General features: G+C 36.2%; 2 protein-coding genes across 3 annotated transcripts; both read left to right on the top strand.

The window, feature by feature from the left end:
- Positions 1-296: 296 nt before the first annotated feature.
- LOC137392096 (uncharacterized) lies at positions 297-6,415 on the top strand. Of its 2 annotated transcripts, XM_068078720.1 has the most exons (6): positions 297-1,151; positions 1,529-1,761; positions 2,088-2,162; positions 2,459-2,561; positions 2,676-2,836; positions 5,452-6,415. In XM_068078720.1, the coding sequence occupies exons 1-6, from the start codon at positions 512-514 to the stop codon at positions 5,959-5,961; spliced, it is 1,722 nt and encodes a 573-aa protein (XP_067934821.1). In that variant the 5' UTR covers positions 297-511; the 3' UTR covers positions 5,962-6,415. The 2 variants fall into 2 exon arrangements, with proteins under 2 accessions (XP_067934821.1, XP_067934822.1); XM_068078721.1 differs by lacking the exon at positions 2,088-2,162.
- Positions 6,416-7,550: 1,135 nt separating this feature from the next.
- LOC137391075 (baculoviral IAP repeat-containing protein 5-like) lies at positions 7,551-14,128 on the top strand. Its single transcript, XM_068077423.1, has 4 exons — positions 7,551-7,721; positions 12,380-12,489; positions 12,671-12,794; positions 13,988-14,128. The coding sequence occupies exons 1-4, from the start codon at positions 7,572-7,574 to the stop codon at positions 14,066-14,068; spliced, it is 465 nt and encodes a 154-aa protein (XP_067933524.1). The 5' UTR covers positions 7,551-7,571; the 3' UTR covers positions 14,069-14,128.
- The last annotated feature ends 75 nt before the right edge of the window (positions 14,129-14,203 follow it).

Below are 14,203 nucleotides of genomic sequence, written 5' to 3'. Positions count from 1 at the left end.
GTATAACAAGGTATATGGAAGGATAGGCTAGTCAGTTGTAGAGCAGCAGTCAGCTCGCCTATCAGGTCAGTATTTTTTCCTTTTCACCTTTCAACATCCTGGCATCTGCCTGCTCTTAGTTCATTTCTATAGCATATGTCACCGTTACATGGTGTTGTTATAGCGACTTATCCTGCATTCTTTCAAGCGTTTTAGGCATTTGCCATGGTTGCACTTTAGCTCGTTCTGTACCCATAACAACGGCTTATTGCTTGCAGTTCTCAACTCAAATAAGGTTAGCTCCCATTACGCTTGCTAATTGCCATTTACACTCTGCTAAATGCAAGGCTGTAAACCATCGTGATGGAAGTGTTCCCGTTACTATGGCTGCGAATTTGTGAGGTGTGATTCATAGCCATTGGTATCAGCATATATAATGTGAGGATATGCACTTCTTTTCGTCAGTGTAATTCATAAAGAGACTAGTTTACATTTCTTGCGCGTCTTCAAACAGCTGACGAACAAAGTCGAAATGTCGTACAGCCATTATTCTTCCTCATCACGATCTGGTTTACCTCGCTCCAGTCTTCCGAATGATGCCGAGTTTCAAGCAGCCAAAATGCAGGCGATGATGGGAGCACCCATCGGAGGAACTGGTGGCACCACAAGATCGTACAGTTACAGTTCTAGTAGCGGCTCTTCAGTACCAACAATTCCCAGGATGGTGGATCCTTCTATGGACGCAGAGATAAGAAGAATGGAAAGAGAAATGGATAACCCCTTACGTTCCCCGACTGGTTCCAGCTCCCATAGCACAAGAATTTCATCAAGTGGATTGTCACCTACATCTATTCCATTTCAGCAAGACACCAACAATGGAACGACGGTTAAAAAAGTTGTAACGACAACAACAACAAAATCAAATCCGCATGCTATCAGAGAGCTTGATTCACTCGAGCGTGACTTTCAGCGGCTCGGAAAAACACCCGATAACTACCAGGATGACTTTGAAAAAATTAAAAGGGAAATATCTACCGGCAGCGCTTATAGAGAGGACCTAAGCGAAAGCTCTCCTAGATCGCTGCACAGCCAACCTTCACTTGGCAGTGGCAACGCACGAGAAACCACGACAACGACTCGAACATACAAATCTAGCGGAGATAAAAGAACTCGTAAGTGTAACTGCTAGGTTTTCCCACTAACATTCATCGTCTGTCTGAGTATTTTGTTAGCCTCTATCTCATAAAGCTATTAGTAAAAGTCCATCCATTCCCTCTAACCTTGCCTGAATATTTATTTTTCTCTAATAGGTTTCCTCGCTATTCTGTTACCATCTTCTCAACTGTACTGAATATGTCATATTTTCAAGATGACAGATTCTCAACATCTTATTATGTGTTTGTAGGTCAGTATGAAAACACCCATTAGTAAGTCTCAGTTATAAGTTGTGTCAGAAATTTCAACTTGTGACACTGGAGGATGAGTGGTGACGAAAGAGAACTATGGCTCGTCAATGGCCGGTAATTTATCTGAAGTTGTTTTATTGCAGAGCCAGATAGTAGTGAAGTGTTCATACCGGTGAGGACATACGACAACACATTTGATGATTTTCATATGAACCGTTGGTTCGATCACGAAGACCATTTTGGCTCAAGCGATCTTGACAAGCAGAGAATGGACTGGCAAAATCAACTTCGAGGAGTAAAATCAGATATGTTCAAGTTCTCACCTCAAGCTGACTTTGGGAACACAAGTATAGAGAGTAGTAAGACAGTCTCAAAGGTATGCAACGCCTTTGTTACGCATGCCATCTTCTCTTAGTAGAGAGTTGTCTTCTTTACAACATCTTTTTTGTAAATTTGCAAAATGGAAGTGCGAAGAAATGATGATGTGCAACTAGTACCTTGTGAAAACTAATGTTTTTGAACTAATTTTTGATACAGTTGCAGCAAAGTTCAGCTACGCAGCTCTTCGTGCAGCGAAGTTTAGCTAGGCAGCTCTTCGTGTAGCACAGTTTAGCTAGGCAGCTCTTCGTGTAGCACAGTTTAGCTAGACACCTTTTTTGTAGAACTTAACTCCTAGAACTAACGTTTCTCTGTTCAATTTAGAAAAAACGCCCACTTCGTCGATCACAGTCTATGAGAACTACTCGTACATACTATGTTGACTGCGTGTCAGCCAGAGTGAGTCGCACCCGCATGCCGCCTCCTCCTCCACTTGATTCCTAAATGAATAACTAATTGTATCTCTCTGATATGTGAATGATGGATAGTTTAACCCAAGTGTTAGAGTAGCTGCACCTGTTGCTGTTTGGAATGGCTGTAAATTATTAAAACATTGTCAAAGCGCAAAACAAAATGAACAACATGAATAATGAATGAATAATTTTCCATTTTCCTCTCCGCCGCTTCCACCAGCTTGCGCATGCTAATCTCAAGAGCTGATGCATTTCATTATTAGACTAGCTTGGTTATTGTAGAATCCTCTTGGCAATCCGGAGTTTTCTATCCAGTTTGACATGAGAGAATTCAAAGCCGATGACATAAGTCTGAGCACAAGAAATGGAAAACTAATTATAAACGGTAAGTGAACCAAATAGGTTGAGAGGAATTGTAAATTGATTTACCAAAATCTTTTGTTTTAAAAAGCCATTTTGGGTATTTCAGCGTAATATAGCAATTTATCTTCTGGTTTAGCAACCCATGAAGACAAAATTGGCAAGTCAACTTCTCGCAGGGAGTTCACGAGAAGTGTTGACCTTCCGGCGGATATACAGATTAACATGATGAAATCAGTATTTTCGAGAGATGGAATTCTCAGCATCACAGCGCCCATCAAACCACCGCTCTATGACTCGGTGAGTGCTTCTAGTCTATAACTAGAGGTGGGGTATCAACAAGCCCGTCCCTCTATTTATTTGCTACCAGCAGTTAGACTATTCTAGAGGTTTCCGCTTATTCACAGCATGTTCTTGGCTCTGCTCGTGTTCATGATGTTTGACTATTATGATACTCTAAAATAAGTTGTAACCGTTATTAATAGCGATGATTTGCTAGTCATGCCCAATACAGTGAAACCATTGCATGTGAGATATGCCTTGTCTGTTTAAAGCTTCGCTTGTTGGAGGAAATATTCCCATAAAGATACACTGTAATGTGTTTGCTTCATTCTATAGCCCAAAGGAATTCTACAGCATTCCTTACTAACTGCTAATTAGACATGGCAGTAAAACAAATGAATTATGTAAAATCCTAAACATAAAAACTGGGCTAGATGTAAAAATTAATTAACAAGGCAATAACTAATAAGAAATATATAGTGTTACCTCACGTTAGAGACATTGAACAGAGGTGTAAGCGCAGAGGTAAAGGTAGTGATGGAGATGTGTGGTGTAACTTACTGTACAGAAGTAAAGGTAGTGATGTGGTGTGACTTACCACCACTTAAACTAGGTGAAATTTAAACTATTACACCTTATACCGTATATTTTTTGTTATTTCGATATTTGTTCTTTTTTATTTTCCTCTGCTTTTCCATTCATGAAACTGCAATGCTTCGAACAGCTTAAACGTTTTATGGTGCGCATTCAATCAGGTGTGGAGTCGAATAGTTGCTAAACTTTTATGGCGCGTCTTTGGGATTCATATGTTAGGACCACCATAAGTGGAGGTTGACCTATAATTCTATTTCTGGAAAAAACCTGGTATGAAATGTCAGAGCTCTCTCCTCTTTTTCAGCCACACTACTTCTCAATAGTTGACGCTGTTTGTAGTCAAGCTAGTTTATCTATTCATTAATATCATCAGACTGCACTCCGGTGATGGCTGGAGAGCAGTTGTTGTTACCTCTGCAACAAACTAAGTAAATGCATTGAACAGTTCTGGTTTTTAACTGATAACTGATAATCCTACCTAAATCTAGAGTTCAAATGCCCTTAATGCTGAAGAGATGTGTTTTTAGATATTTGCTGTTTAAAATATTCAAATCATATGTTCAATCTACCTGACCATCCATTACCTTCCTTCTTTTCCGGAAAATCTACTACACCTCATACCAGACACTAACATCTTGCCAGTTTACATGATAGAATAGCTTTATACAAAAAGAGCTTTATCTATTAATACACTTAATTTACATTACTATTTTTTGTTTTTGTCTCATGGTCTAATTTGCTCAAAACAACATTGACTTGTGTAAATAAAGTTAATATTTATCTATCTTTACTTGTAAAATATATGCAGTTTAAATCAGTAACATTTTGTATGGAATACCAAATGTTGTTCTGGCGAGCTCTGAATAGCTCAGATAGCATTCATTTATAACTTACGCAGCACTCTCTATAATGATCCAGTCTCATATAAAAACGCCACAGATATTACTCGGTGTCAAACTGTCAATGCTCAACATGATAATTTTTAGCCGTGTTAACTAAATTGAAGCCGTGTTATTTAAATGTGAAATATCGTGAAAAAGGAATGACACAGCGTGATGGCTTGTTTACCACAGGTCAAACTGAACTCTTAGCAGCACTTCCATTTTTGGCAAGGTGAATGCGAAGACCTAGGAAACATTGGCAGCTTATTCTGTATCTTACTATCACTTTGATTATCGTCTTCCCTGATGACTCACTTATCTCACCTCTCCGCTAATCACTATCCCATTCTCCCATTCCTGGTTACAGCATCCATTTCCATAGCGCCTGTAAGGCATAATCTACTAAGTTATTCTCATTATGGTAATATGTTGGTGCTTGCGCCATCGTCGACTTAACAAATGTTAATAGAAATAATTTGCTTTGTGATTGCATTTCGAAAGGATTCCAAACTATTAGCTAGCATGATCGGTATGGATAAGTGCTGTTTATTCGACTAGAATTAACATGGATGCTATATTTGATATACTTTTGCTGTGACTATGCCTTGACTGCACCATCTAATGTAGACATTCTGCTTGCGTAATCACACCTTTACGTCTTGCGTTTAGTTTCAGATTCGCCACTAATCGGTGAGATGAAATCTTCAAGGTTTAGCTGGCTGCTTACATGTTAGTCTCGCTTGGCTATTTCTGTACTATTCTGGCAAATTACAAGAACGACAAGCCCTGTTACTATGTGTTGATGTTTCACGAAACTTTCAGTTGTTGCTCTCGGCTAGCTCTGCTTGCACCTTTCCTCTGAGTTGATATGTACAGCTGTGCAAGCCATTTTTTAAACGTGAAAAACTCTGTTTAAATTCTCTACTCACAAAATGTTAAACTTGCATCTAGAAGTTATTCAGTATTCATTACGCTTCTCTTTTGCGGTCGATCATTTCGATAATAATTGTCTTATGGTGTAGGCTTATTCATTACTAGTTAATATTAGGTGTATATCGTTATTATTATTCATGACGAGTTTGATATTGACGTGAAAGTCGAATGCAGCTTTATTGTAAAAGTTAAAAGTTAGTTTATTATGTCTTTGGCTTGTTGCAGTCCCCCATACCAATTACATCATTACACTCTTCGCCTCGACTGGAAGCATCCTCAATGCAAGCTTTTGACGCACCCTACACCGACCATGGGGAGACAACAACTTCGTACAACAGACAGAAATCCAGACAAGACTACACTGCCAGCCCTTCATCGGCATCCTTCTATAGCAGTCAACCGAGCCCGGGCTACAACTGCCGACAGAACACCACCGCTGAGGCAGAACACAAGCCGATGGACTACTCGGTGCCTGTCACTGGTTACTCTCCCGAAGAGATAACTGTATCAATAGAAGGCCGCAAGGTCAAGGTCTATGGCAAACATGTTGAAAGCAGAATTGGGGGTCGAAAAACCCATAATGAATTTACGAAACTATTTGACTTGCCATCAGATGTGGAGGCAAGAGATGTGAGGTGTTACATTAAGGAAGGGCACACCCTTCATATTATCGCTCACATCAGCGATGACATCACAGGTCTTGTGCATTTTCTTGCTGTTAAAAAGAACAATTAGATGAGCATCCAGCAACAATAAAAACTACAAATTTTAAAAATAGCGCTTTGTGGCAGATATAGATTATATTTTAACAGTTAATTGATGTGCTTCGATTATTACACTATTTACATATTTTAGCGTTGCTGCTTTCAACGCTTGCGCACCCTACATAATTAGATTTTAATTGCTATGCTGATGAAGTATTTGAAATTTATATGCCAAAAAATACACTAGCATAATATATTTTATGCCCAAGTTTCTTGGTTTCCGCTTGACTTAAATTAAGATTTTTGTACCTGAAATACTCACTTCAACTCTTAATTTTTATTTTCCAAACTGATTTTTGTGCTAAGCTCCTCATCTTGCAAAATATAATAAGGGTATCTTGTTAACAAAAATGGTACCAACTCAATTATACTACAGTAACTGTACGAGGTGGCCTCTATTGATATGTTTGATTATGGTTGACTTACTGCATGCCTGCAACCTATAACTATTTTAACCTATATCTTACTTGAGCTATTCCAAAATCAACAGTGATTAGATTGTTTTAGTCCTCCCGTATCTAAAAACAATCCTATTTGTGACTATCTGAGTTGTTTTGTATTTTATTTGATTTACAACAAATTAATGGATTCAATATTTAGATTTGACAAACAAATTAATTGAGGAACAAGTTTTAGGGGATAACTATCACTATAAAAAGGAAATAAATGCCCAGCTGCTTATCCTTATTGTTCTGAGCAACATCAACCATCAATAGCAGTTTAAATAATACATGAGTCATAAAATGATTAGGCAGAGTGTAGTGTCAAATATTGTGATACATTACTGAAACTCTCCATTACAAAATGGCAGGTAGCGATCATAAGAAAGTTAAGTGTGCATCAAGTTATTTCCTGAATTTAAATTTTGTTTCCTACCATAATGAATTTTTTAGTTAATTTAAATTTACAGCTAAATAATTTAATTCCAGTAGTTTAAGGTATATGCATGGATCCTCGTCATGTAATAATAATCCATGAATTGTTTGTAATATTATTGTTCAGATGAACAAGTAAAAGAAACTGATGATACAGAATATAGCAAAGTAGAGGGGATGCAAATTATAACACACAGAGTATATCAATTTGCAGAGTAGATGCAAATCGTAGTTGTTTATAGTTTGGCAAATGCATATATTTTCAAAACATGGTGATTTAGAATTAAAATTGTGCACAACAGTTTGTTGATTCAATTAAATAGATATTATTTTACATACACAGATAGCGACATCTTAATAGAGCAAGTGTTGACTGATATTACTTTAAATAAAAAATGTTGTTTCATGCAGCTCTGTGTCCTGCTTGTAAAAATACTTGCAGCAAAGATATTACACAAATCAAGCATTTTTGGATAAGCATGGAGTTGTCAGCTCTTCAATCCGACATCTGATTAATGAGAAAATTTAAGAGAAAAAAATGATAAAGGAAACGCTATAATGTAGTAACAGATTGCAATTGCACGAAGGAGCGCAGTGGTTACCTACCTCAAAACTTCTTGCTTTAAAGGCAATTCCAGAGCCGCCAAATGAAACCAATACTTGGAGTTTTTTAAATTGACGTTACAAATATTTCAGCCGATTGAGAATGTCTGCTGATGACACGCTAACTGAGATCACTGATACCAAAGATGAACTAAACAAGTTGAAAGATTGTTCTTTATGTATCGAAAAGAATCGACTGAAAACATTTGTAAATTGGCCCTTTGAGGACCCTGCTAAATGTACTGCAGAAGCCGTGAGTCCAATTTTACTGTAGTTTGTGATTTTAGACATCTGTTTAGCAGGAAATGTTTGATCATGGTTATTATTTGAAGGCAGGTTTTATACGTTGAAAGTAGCTTCCGTCATGATCAGTAACATGCACTATTTAACTCATTTCTAATGAGGTAAGACTGAACTCTGCAAGCGTAACTTTCTCGTTAAACTATGAAGCACTACGCAAAATGCGACGTCATGGATGCCATTATTTAAACAATTCGTTGTTGCCATGTTTCTTTTTTGTTATTTTCAAATTTATTTACGCTTTTTAACTCGTCACAAAACTATTGTATGCTTTGAGTATGTATTTGGTGAGCTCGTTCTTGGCAAAAAGTAATGTCTATGATCGGAAAATTAAGTTTCAAGGGAGCTTAACCAGTTTTGAGGATGTGTCGAATTAGGAAGAATTGCAACCAGCTAAAATGAAGGAAAGCTTTATCTTATTTCAATATTTGTAGACACATGCGATTAACATGCAGAAAATTGTCTAAGCATAGCTGCCTTTCGGTTGGTTCAGCTCCCACCTTGTTGTGGAGAATTATGATCGAAAAGATAATAGGTCAGCACTCTCACACTCTGCAATAAATAGTAGAAATATATAGTAATGATTCTGTTTATGTTGATTCACCAATTATGGTTGCCCAGCTACAACCCTGAAACAGTTTAGCTACTCTCTAGTTTCTTCATCCTTTTTAAGTCAAGTATGGTGGTAACATTCTTTGGTTCTGTTGACAAGTGTGGCAGCAACATCTAGTTAATAGTTCCAATGTCATGGTTAATGTAGACAAATATTCTAACAAGTATTAGAATTAGGATAGAGTCAGGCATAGGAGGTCTGAATGGTACCACACAAGCTAACAGCTGTCGTATCACAACAAGGCTTATGACCAAATGCGGTTTATGAAAAAGGGAACTAGTGCTGTGGCACAACTTACATACTCTGCAAATTTAGCTTAAAATGGCTGGGATTTGTTGCTTAAGGTCAAGTCTAAGCTGAAAGAAGAGCATTATATAGACATTGTAACTAAATCTGGAAAATTTTAGATAGACTTTCTGCAAGTTCAAGCTAGTGAAATGGCAGCAACGGAAAAACTGTCAAGAAGAGTATTTTAAATGATCCACATGTGAAACCACTATCTAAAGTTTTTGATACATTGTACATCTAGGTATCTTAATAGGGCAGTAATACCCAGAATTCTTCCCTACACTTTCTGAAATTATTTCAATGTGTAGTTAGAGGGAAGTATTTAAAGCTATATATAAGTCGTTACCTGCTTAAATAGTGTTTATATAGACAAATCCTATTTTTCCAATTTATTGAGGGTTAAAAATATGTTTAATACTGCAACAGATAAAGTTGAAAAGAATATCTGTGATTATTGACTGCTATTAGCCTACATAATAGGGAAATGACACCACTGAAATGTCCAGTCCATGAAATGGACTGTGAAGAGTTGACCTTCCAGTTTCATAAAGTTAATTATCTTCCAATATCTGCAGACCAGATAAGACCAGATAAGTGTGCACAGCTCAATTTTAAGGTCATTGAACTTAAACATATTCATATTTACAAAATCTCCACATTTATGCAAGATTCTCCTCCTTTGAGAATCTTCCTTCTGCGTCTTCATTTTGTTTTAAAAGTTTGTTTCTATTTTAGACTATTAAGAAAGCTGTTTAGCACTCCTTTCTGCTAAAGTTGCGTAATTAAATCATTGACCAGCCAATGGGTAACTTTCATCTTGATGTAAATCTAAATTAGCCAATAGCAAATTGGCTAATTTTTACTATACTAAGAGAAGTCATCTTGTAATCATGACCTCATGATCTCCCATGCAATCATGATCTCTCACGCAATCATGAACTCTCATGATGTAATCATGATCCTCAAGCATGCTAGTAAAAACTAATAGTATTTTCGCAAGCATTTTAAGCTTGCATAATTTAACCTATGTAATAATTATGTGCACAATTATTCATTAGTTGGCCAGTTAGAAGTATAGTATGATGGGTAGTACGTCTGTCTGCAAAATGTTAGGTTCCGAATTCAATTCAAGTGTGAAGTAGATTTTTCATTCATAAAATTTTATCGCTGTAACTAGACATAAAAACGACAAACACATGTTTATATATATACACTAGACGAATGCCTGGCGTTTTACAGGTAATAGAATAATTACCTAATGAATTTGAATAACTTACCTGGAAAGCTAGATCTTTATTAAAATCTTTATTAAAACAACATCCGCATTTTTGGGTCAGTTTAACAATCGTTACGCGTAAGGGTTATCAGTGCTAGTTATTAACCCCGAGCAAGCGCGTCAAGCGTGAGTATCTTAACCAATGTAATGACTATTTGCCCAATCAATACGTTGTAGTCCGTGTGGCATAATGGTTACATTTTCTGCCTCCAGATCTGGAAGTCCGGAGAACAAATCCATTGCCGTGAAAAATGTTCACTGCTAGATTTCAATTGATATAGCTGTACACATGGTTTAACAAAAAGACAAACACTGATATTTATATATAGATATATGTGTAATACGTATCTATATAGATACAGTCAAACATGGATAATTCAAACTTGACGGGACCGAGCGAAAGTGTTTGAGTTATCAGAGCGTTCAAGTTATCAGAGCACTGTCACAAGTCCATTTATTTATTTATTAGTAGATACATGTACATATACAAACTATAATATAAATCAAAAGCATAAATGGCTTGTTTCAAATTCAATGCTTCTGCTGTAAAGTTTAAAAAATTTTTATCAAAAAGTATAGAGATTTTTCTATAACTTGAGATTGGTGTTGTTTAAGATGATGTTATTACCAGGACGTTTTTAGATTAAAATTGGCAAAAATTGATCGCTGTTGAAATGCTCATAAAAAAGACATTTTTTTCTTTTGAGCGTTTTAACCAAGATCAATTTTGCTGATTTTTCTTGGTTTATGCGACAGCTACCTCACTTTTCCTTGCTTCCGAAGGGCCATCGCTAAGCGGATGTTTGGTAAAAATCAAATTTCACCAAACCTTTAAAAAAGTTGTTGCAAAAAAATATTTTGTCGATGATGGTAATAACGACGCCTATGAACTACGAAAAGTTGAGGTTTACCTCTATTGCTTGGAATAAAGTTATTTTCTAAAGCGATCACAACCGTTTCGGTAGCCGTTGGGCAAAAAACTGTTCGAGTTAACAAAGCTGAGGTCGAGTTATTTAAAGCAATTTATCATTACATGGGAACGGACCAAAAAACCGTTCGAGTTAACCATGTGTTCGAGCTATCCGAGGGCGAGTTAACCATGTATGACTGTATATAGTATATATCCATCTAGATATATATTATATATATTTTATATATATATATTATATATATATCTATATAGATATACGCTTTCATAATATATATAAATCTGTGCTGCAAGTCGCTAAATCGTTATTAGCGTCCAAACAATTTTTTGGCAGAACAAAACTTTTAAGAGTTACCTTTAGCACAAATGCACCGTGTTAAAGTTTTGCTTGCTAAACATAACCTTTGGTCTAAAACTAGTCATTCATCTACCATCATAAATGTAAACCATTTTTTATTTACATGTACTTCGAAGTATCAAGACCGCGTTAATCAAAGAACTACTATTAGCCTGAGATGTTGTGAATTATGTCTATGGTGTTGCTTTCAAAGTTTTAACAAAAAAACAAAAAAGCGACAAGTTTTGGAGTTGGACAACGAGAGAATTGATTGTTATTGATGTAAACGATTCATTATTAATACGACTTTGTGGACACTTTTTTACTGATCACTTGATATGGTTTCATAAAGATCAAAGATTGTCAAAGTGGTGGTCAAATGGAGGTGGCGTTCAAATAGAGGTGGCATTCAATCACAGGTTTTACAGTATATAGATCTGAGATTCTATATATATATATATTTATATATATATATATATACATGTATATAATTATATATAAATATATATATGTTAAGCAAAACCGAAGTTAATTGCATAATTCAAATGCTAATTAATAAAGGGCTGGTCATTCATTGTCTAAAAGAACATTAAGTTTTCCAACCTCCATTAGTGTTCCCATATGGTATGTTCTACCTGAACAGCATACCAATGCTGCTGTGTTAACCGAGTCAAAGTTTATACATCATGTTAACGTCATATACTCTTCAGCATAGCAAGTATTCGGCTAACAATATTCTCTCAGATCTTGCTCCCTATTTGGCAGCATGTGCTCGTATTAGTGACCTGAGATAACCTACGCTTTCATTACCCTTTGCAATGACACTAACACTGAGAGTGTAGGTTTTGCTCATGCTCTTAAAGTGTTCCATTACTCCCCCATCTGTATATTTTATTCAGCTTATAGTATGTTTTTTTTTTCAAATAGTTCAGGAAAAACCATGTTTGTAAAAGTCTCAATTTGTAAAGTTGGTGAAATCAAATCATACATTTATTTGAAGATAATTATCATATTTTTATCATCTTTAGCAGTTTGGTTTCTGTATTGCTTCAACTCACTTGTGCTGCCTATTTACTGGTTCTTATTAATCATTACTAGTACTAGTTAGATTATATACATTTATGTCGCATCTGTATGCTTTGCTACTTGGTAAGCTTCTGCTACTGTAGATGGCTCAAGCTGGATTTGTACACACTCCTTCCGAAGGCTCGACAGATGGAGCGAGGTGCTTTTTTTGTTGCAAGGAACTAGATGGCTGGGAAGCTGATGATGATCCATGGTATTCATTTCCTGTATCACGTGATCGTTATTTTTATGTATGTTCTGTTGTTAGCGAAGCAGATTTTTTAACTGATGCTCTGTAGGTGAAGAAAGGTTGTAAGACAAGCTGAGCAGAAAGTCGAAGCGCTTTAAACTGTGCTGAACTATTGGTTATGGAGGGAATGTTTTTGTTACTGTAGGGAGGAACACGTATCTCATTCCCGAGGCAAATGCAAGTTTTTGAACTTCGCTACAAGCTACGAAACAAAGATCGAAACAAAAACGTTCATCGAGCTGGAAATTCAACGTCAGAAGAATATCGTGGTAATTGATTTTGTCTGAGTCTGTTTGATACGTTTGCTCTAGTCAGGCTATTTACGCATTGCACTATGGGTAACTGCAGATACCTATTTTATGTTCTTAGTCAGATTCTACATCCATCCCATTTACGCAAGTCTTCTTGATTTTATTTTAAGAGAAATGCAGGATTTGTATATCGAAGACAAAGCTGTGTGTAGACTAACCAATAGCTAGGCAGACTTCACTCACAAATTGAATTAGCCAATTATTTAGAAAAAAATTTTATCGTTGACTAATCAGAGACTAGACAATTGGTTGAAGTTCCGTATTTAGTTTTTTTATAGTTATTCTGATACGATAGACAAACTGAACATTCCAACACCCAGTGTGTCTGGTTTTGCTTAATCAACAAAAATGATCAATATTCCTTTAAACCACTTGTTAGCAATATTTATCACCCAGATTCTATGAAAAGTACTACAAAGTTTTTCTCAACCAATCCATGCTTAGCAAGCACTAACCTCTATTAAGAATGGAAGACGCAGTTGATACTAGTGCACTGCCTTTCACAATAATGTCAAGGTCGTTAGAGCATGGATTGAGAAGGTGTAAGGAGCAGAAGCCAAAAATAACTAATAAGGGCAAATATTAATTCTTTTGCTTCCATAAGCCGATATACCGGCTTTCACAGTAATATAAGTACAGACCGTAAGATCAAATCCAGCATGGAGCGGATATTTCATTCCAACATTTTAATAGCTATAGCTGGACACACATGTAAGTATAGAGTCACAGAAAATACACACACCCTTGAGATTTATATACAGAGATTACTACCAGGTGACTCCTTTTATTAGCTAGTGTTTAGTGATTTCCTTTGGATGATTTGTTAAATAAATAAAGTTGGTTGCAAGAATATGAAGTGATCTTTAAACTTAGCACACTCTGTGGTAGAACTGAGATGCATTACTCCAAAGACAAGTCTACCAATGGGAAGATTACCATTGCTTGACATAACTCTTTATTATGGTTTATTGTCACCTATATTCCACCTTGAACAACGGTATGTCTGTAGATTAGATGTATGTCCATAGGTGTCTGTCTGTAGTTGTATGTCTGTAGATGTCTGTCTGTAGATGTCTGTCTGTAGATGTCTGTCTGTAGATGTCTGTCTGTAGATGTACAAGCTTTTATCTTGATCAGTTCTTTATTTGTAGACAATGATGAATGAAAGGCGGAAACAGAGGTTCAAGGACCAAGCGCAAGAAGTGGCAAAGGTGCTGGATAATTTAGTCTAAAGACTTACCGCATTAGATACTTTATTTTTATATTTGTTTGATAGATTACTTACAGTGAGTCACATAGGCAAAACTTGTAAAAGAAAAACTGAAGAATGCAATATTCGTAACTTCAGTGTAAAAGGTTTGCATAAG

Source organism: Watersipora subatra, chromosome 3 (assembly GCF_963576615.1).
Source record: "Watersipora subatra chromosome 3, tzWatSuba1.1, whole genome shotgun sequence".
Classification (NCBI taxonomy): Eukaryota; Metazoa; Bryozoa; class Gymnolaemata; order Cheilostomatida; family Watersiporidae; genus Watersipora; species Watersipora subatra.
Note: the sequence above shows the minus strand (reverse complement) of the source record. Positions and strands in the feature narration are given on the sequence as shown.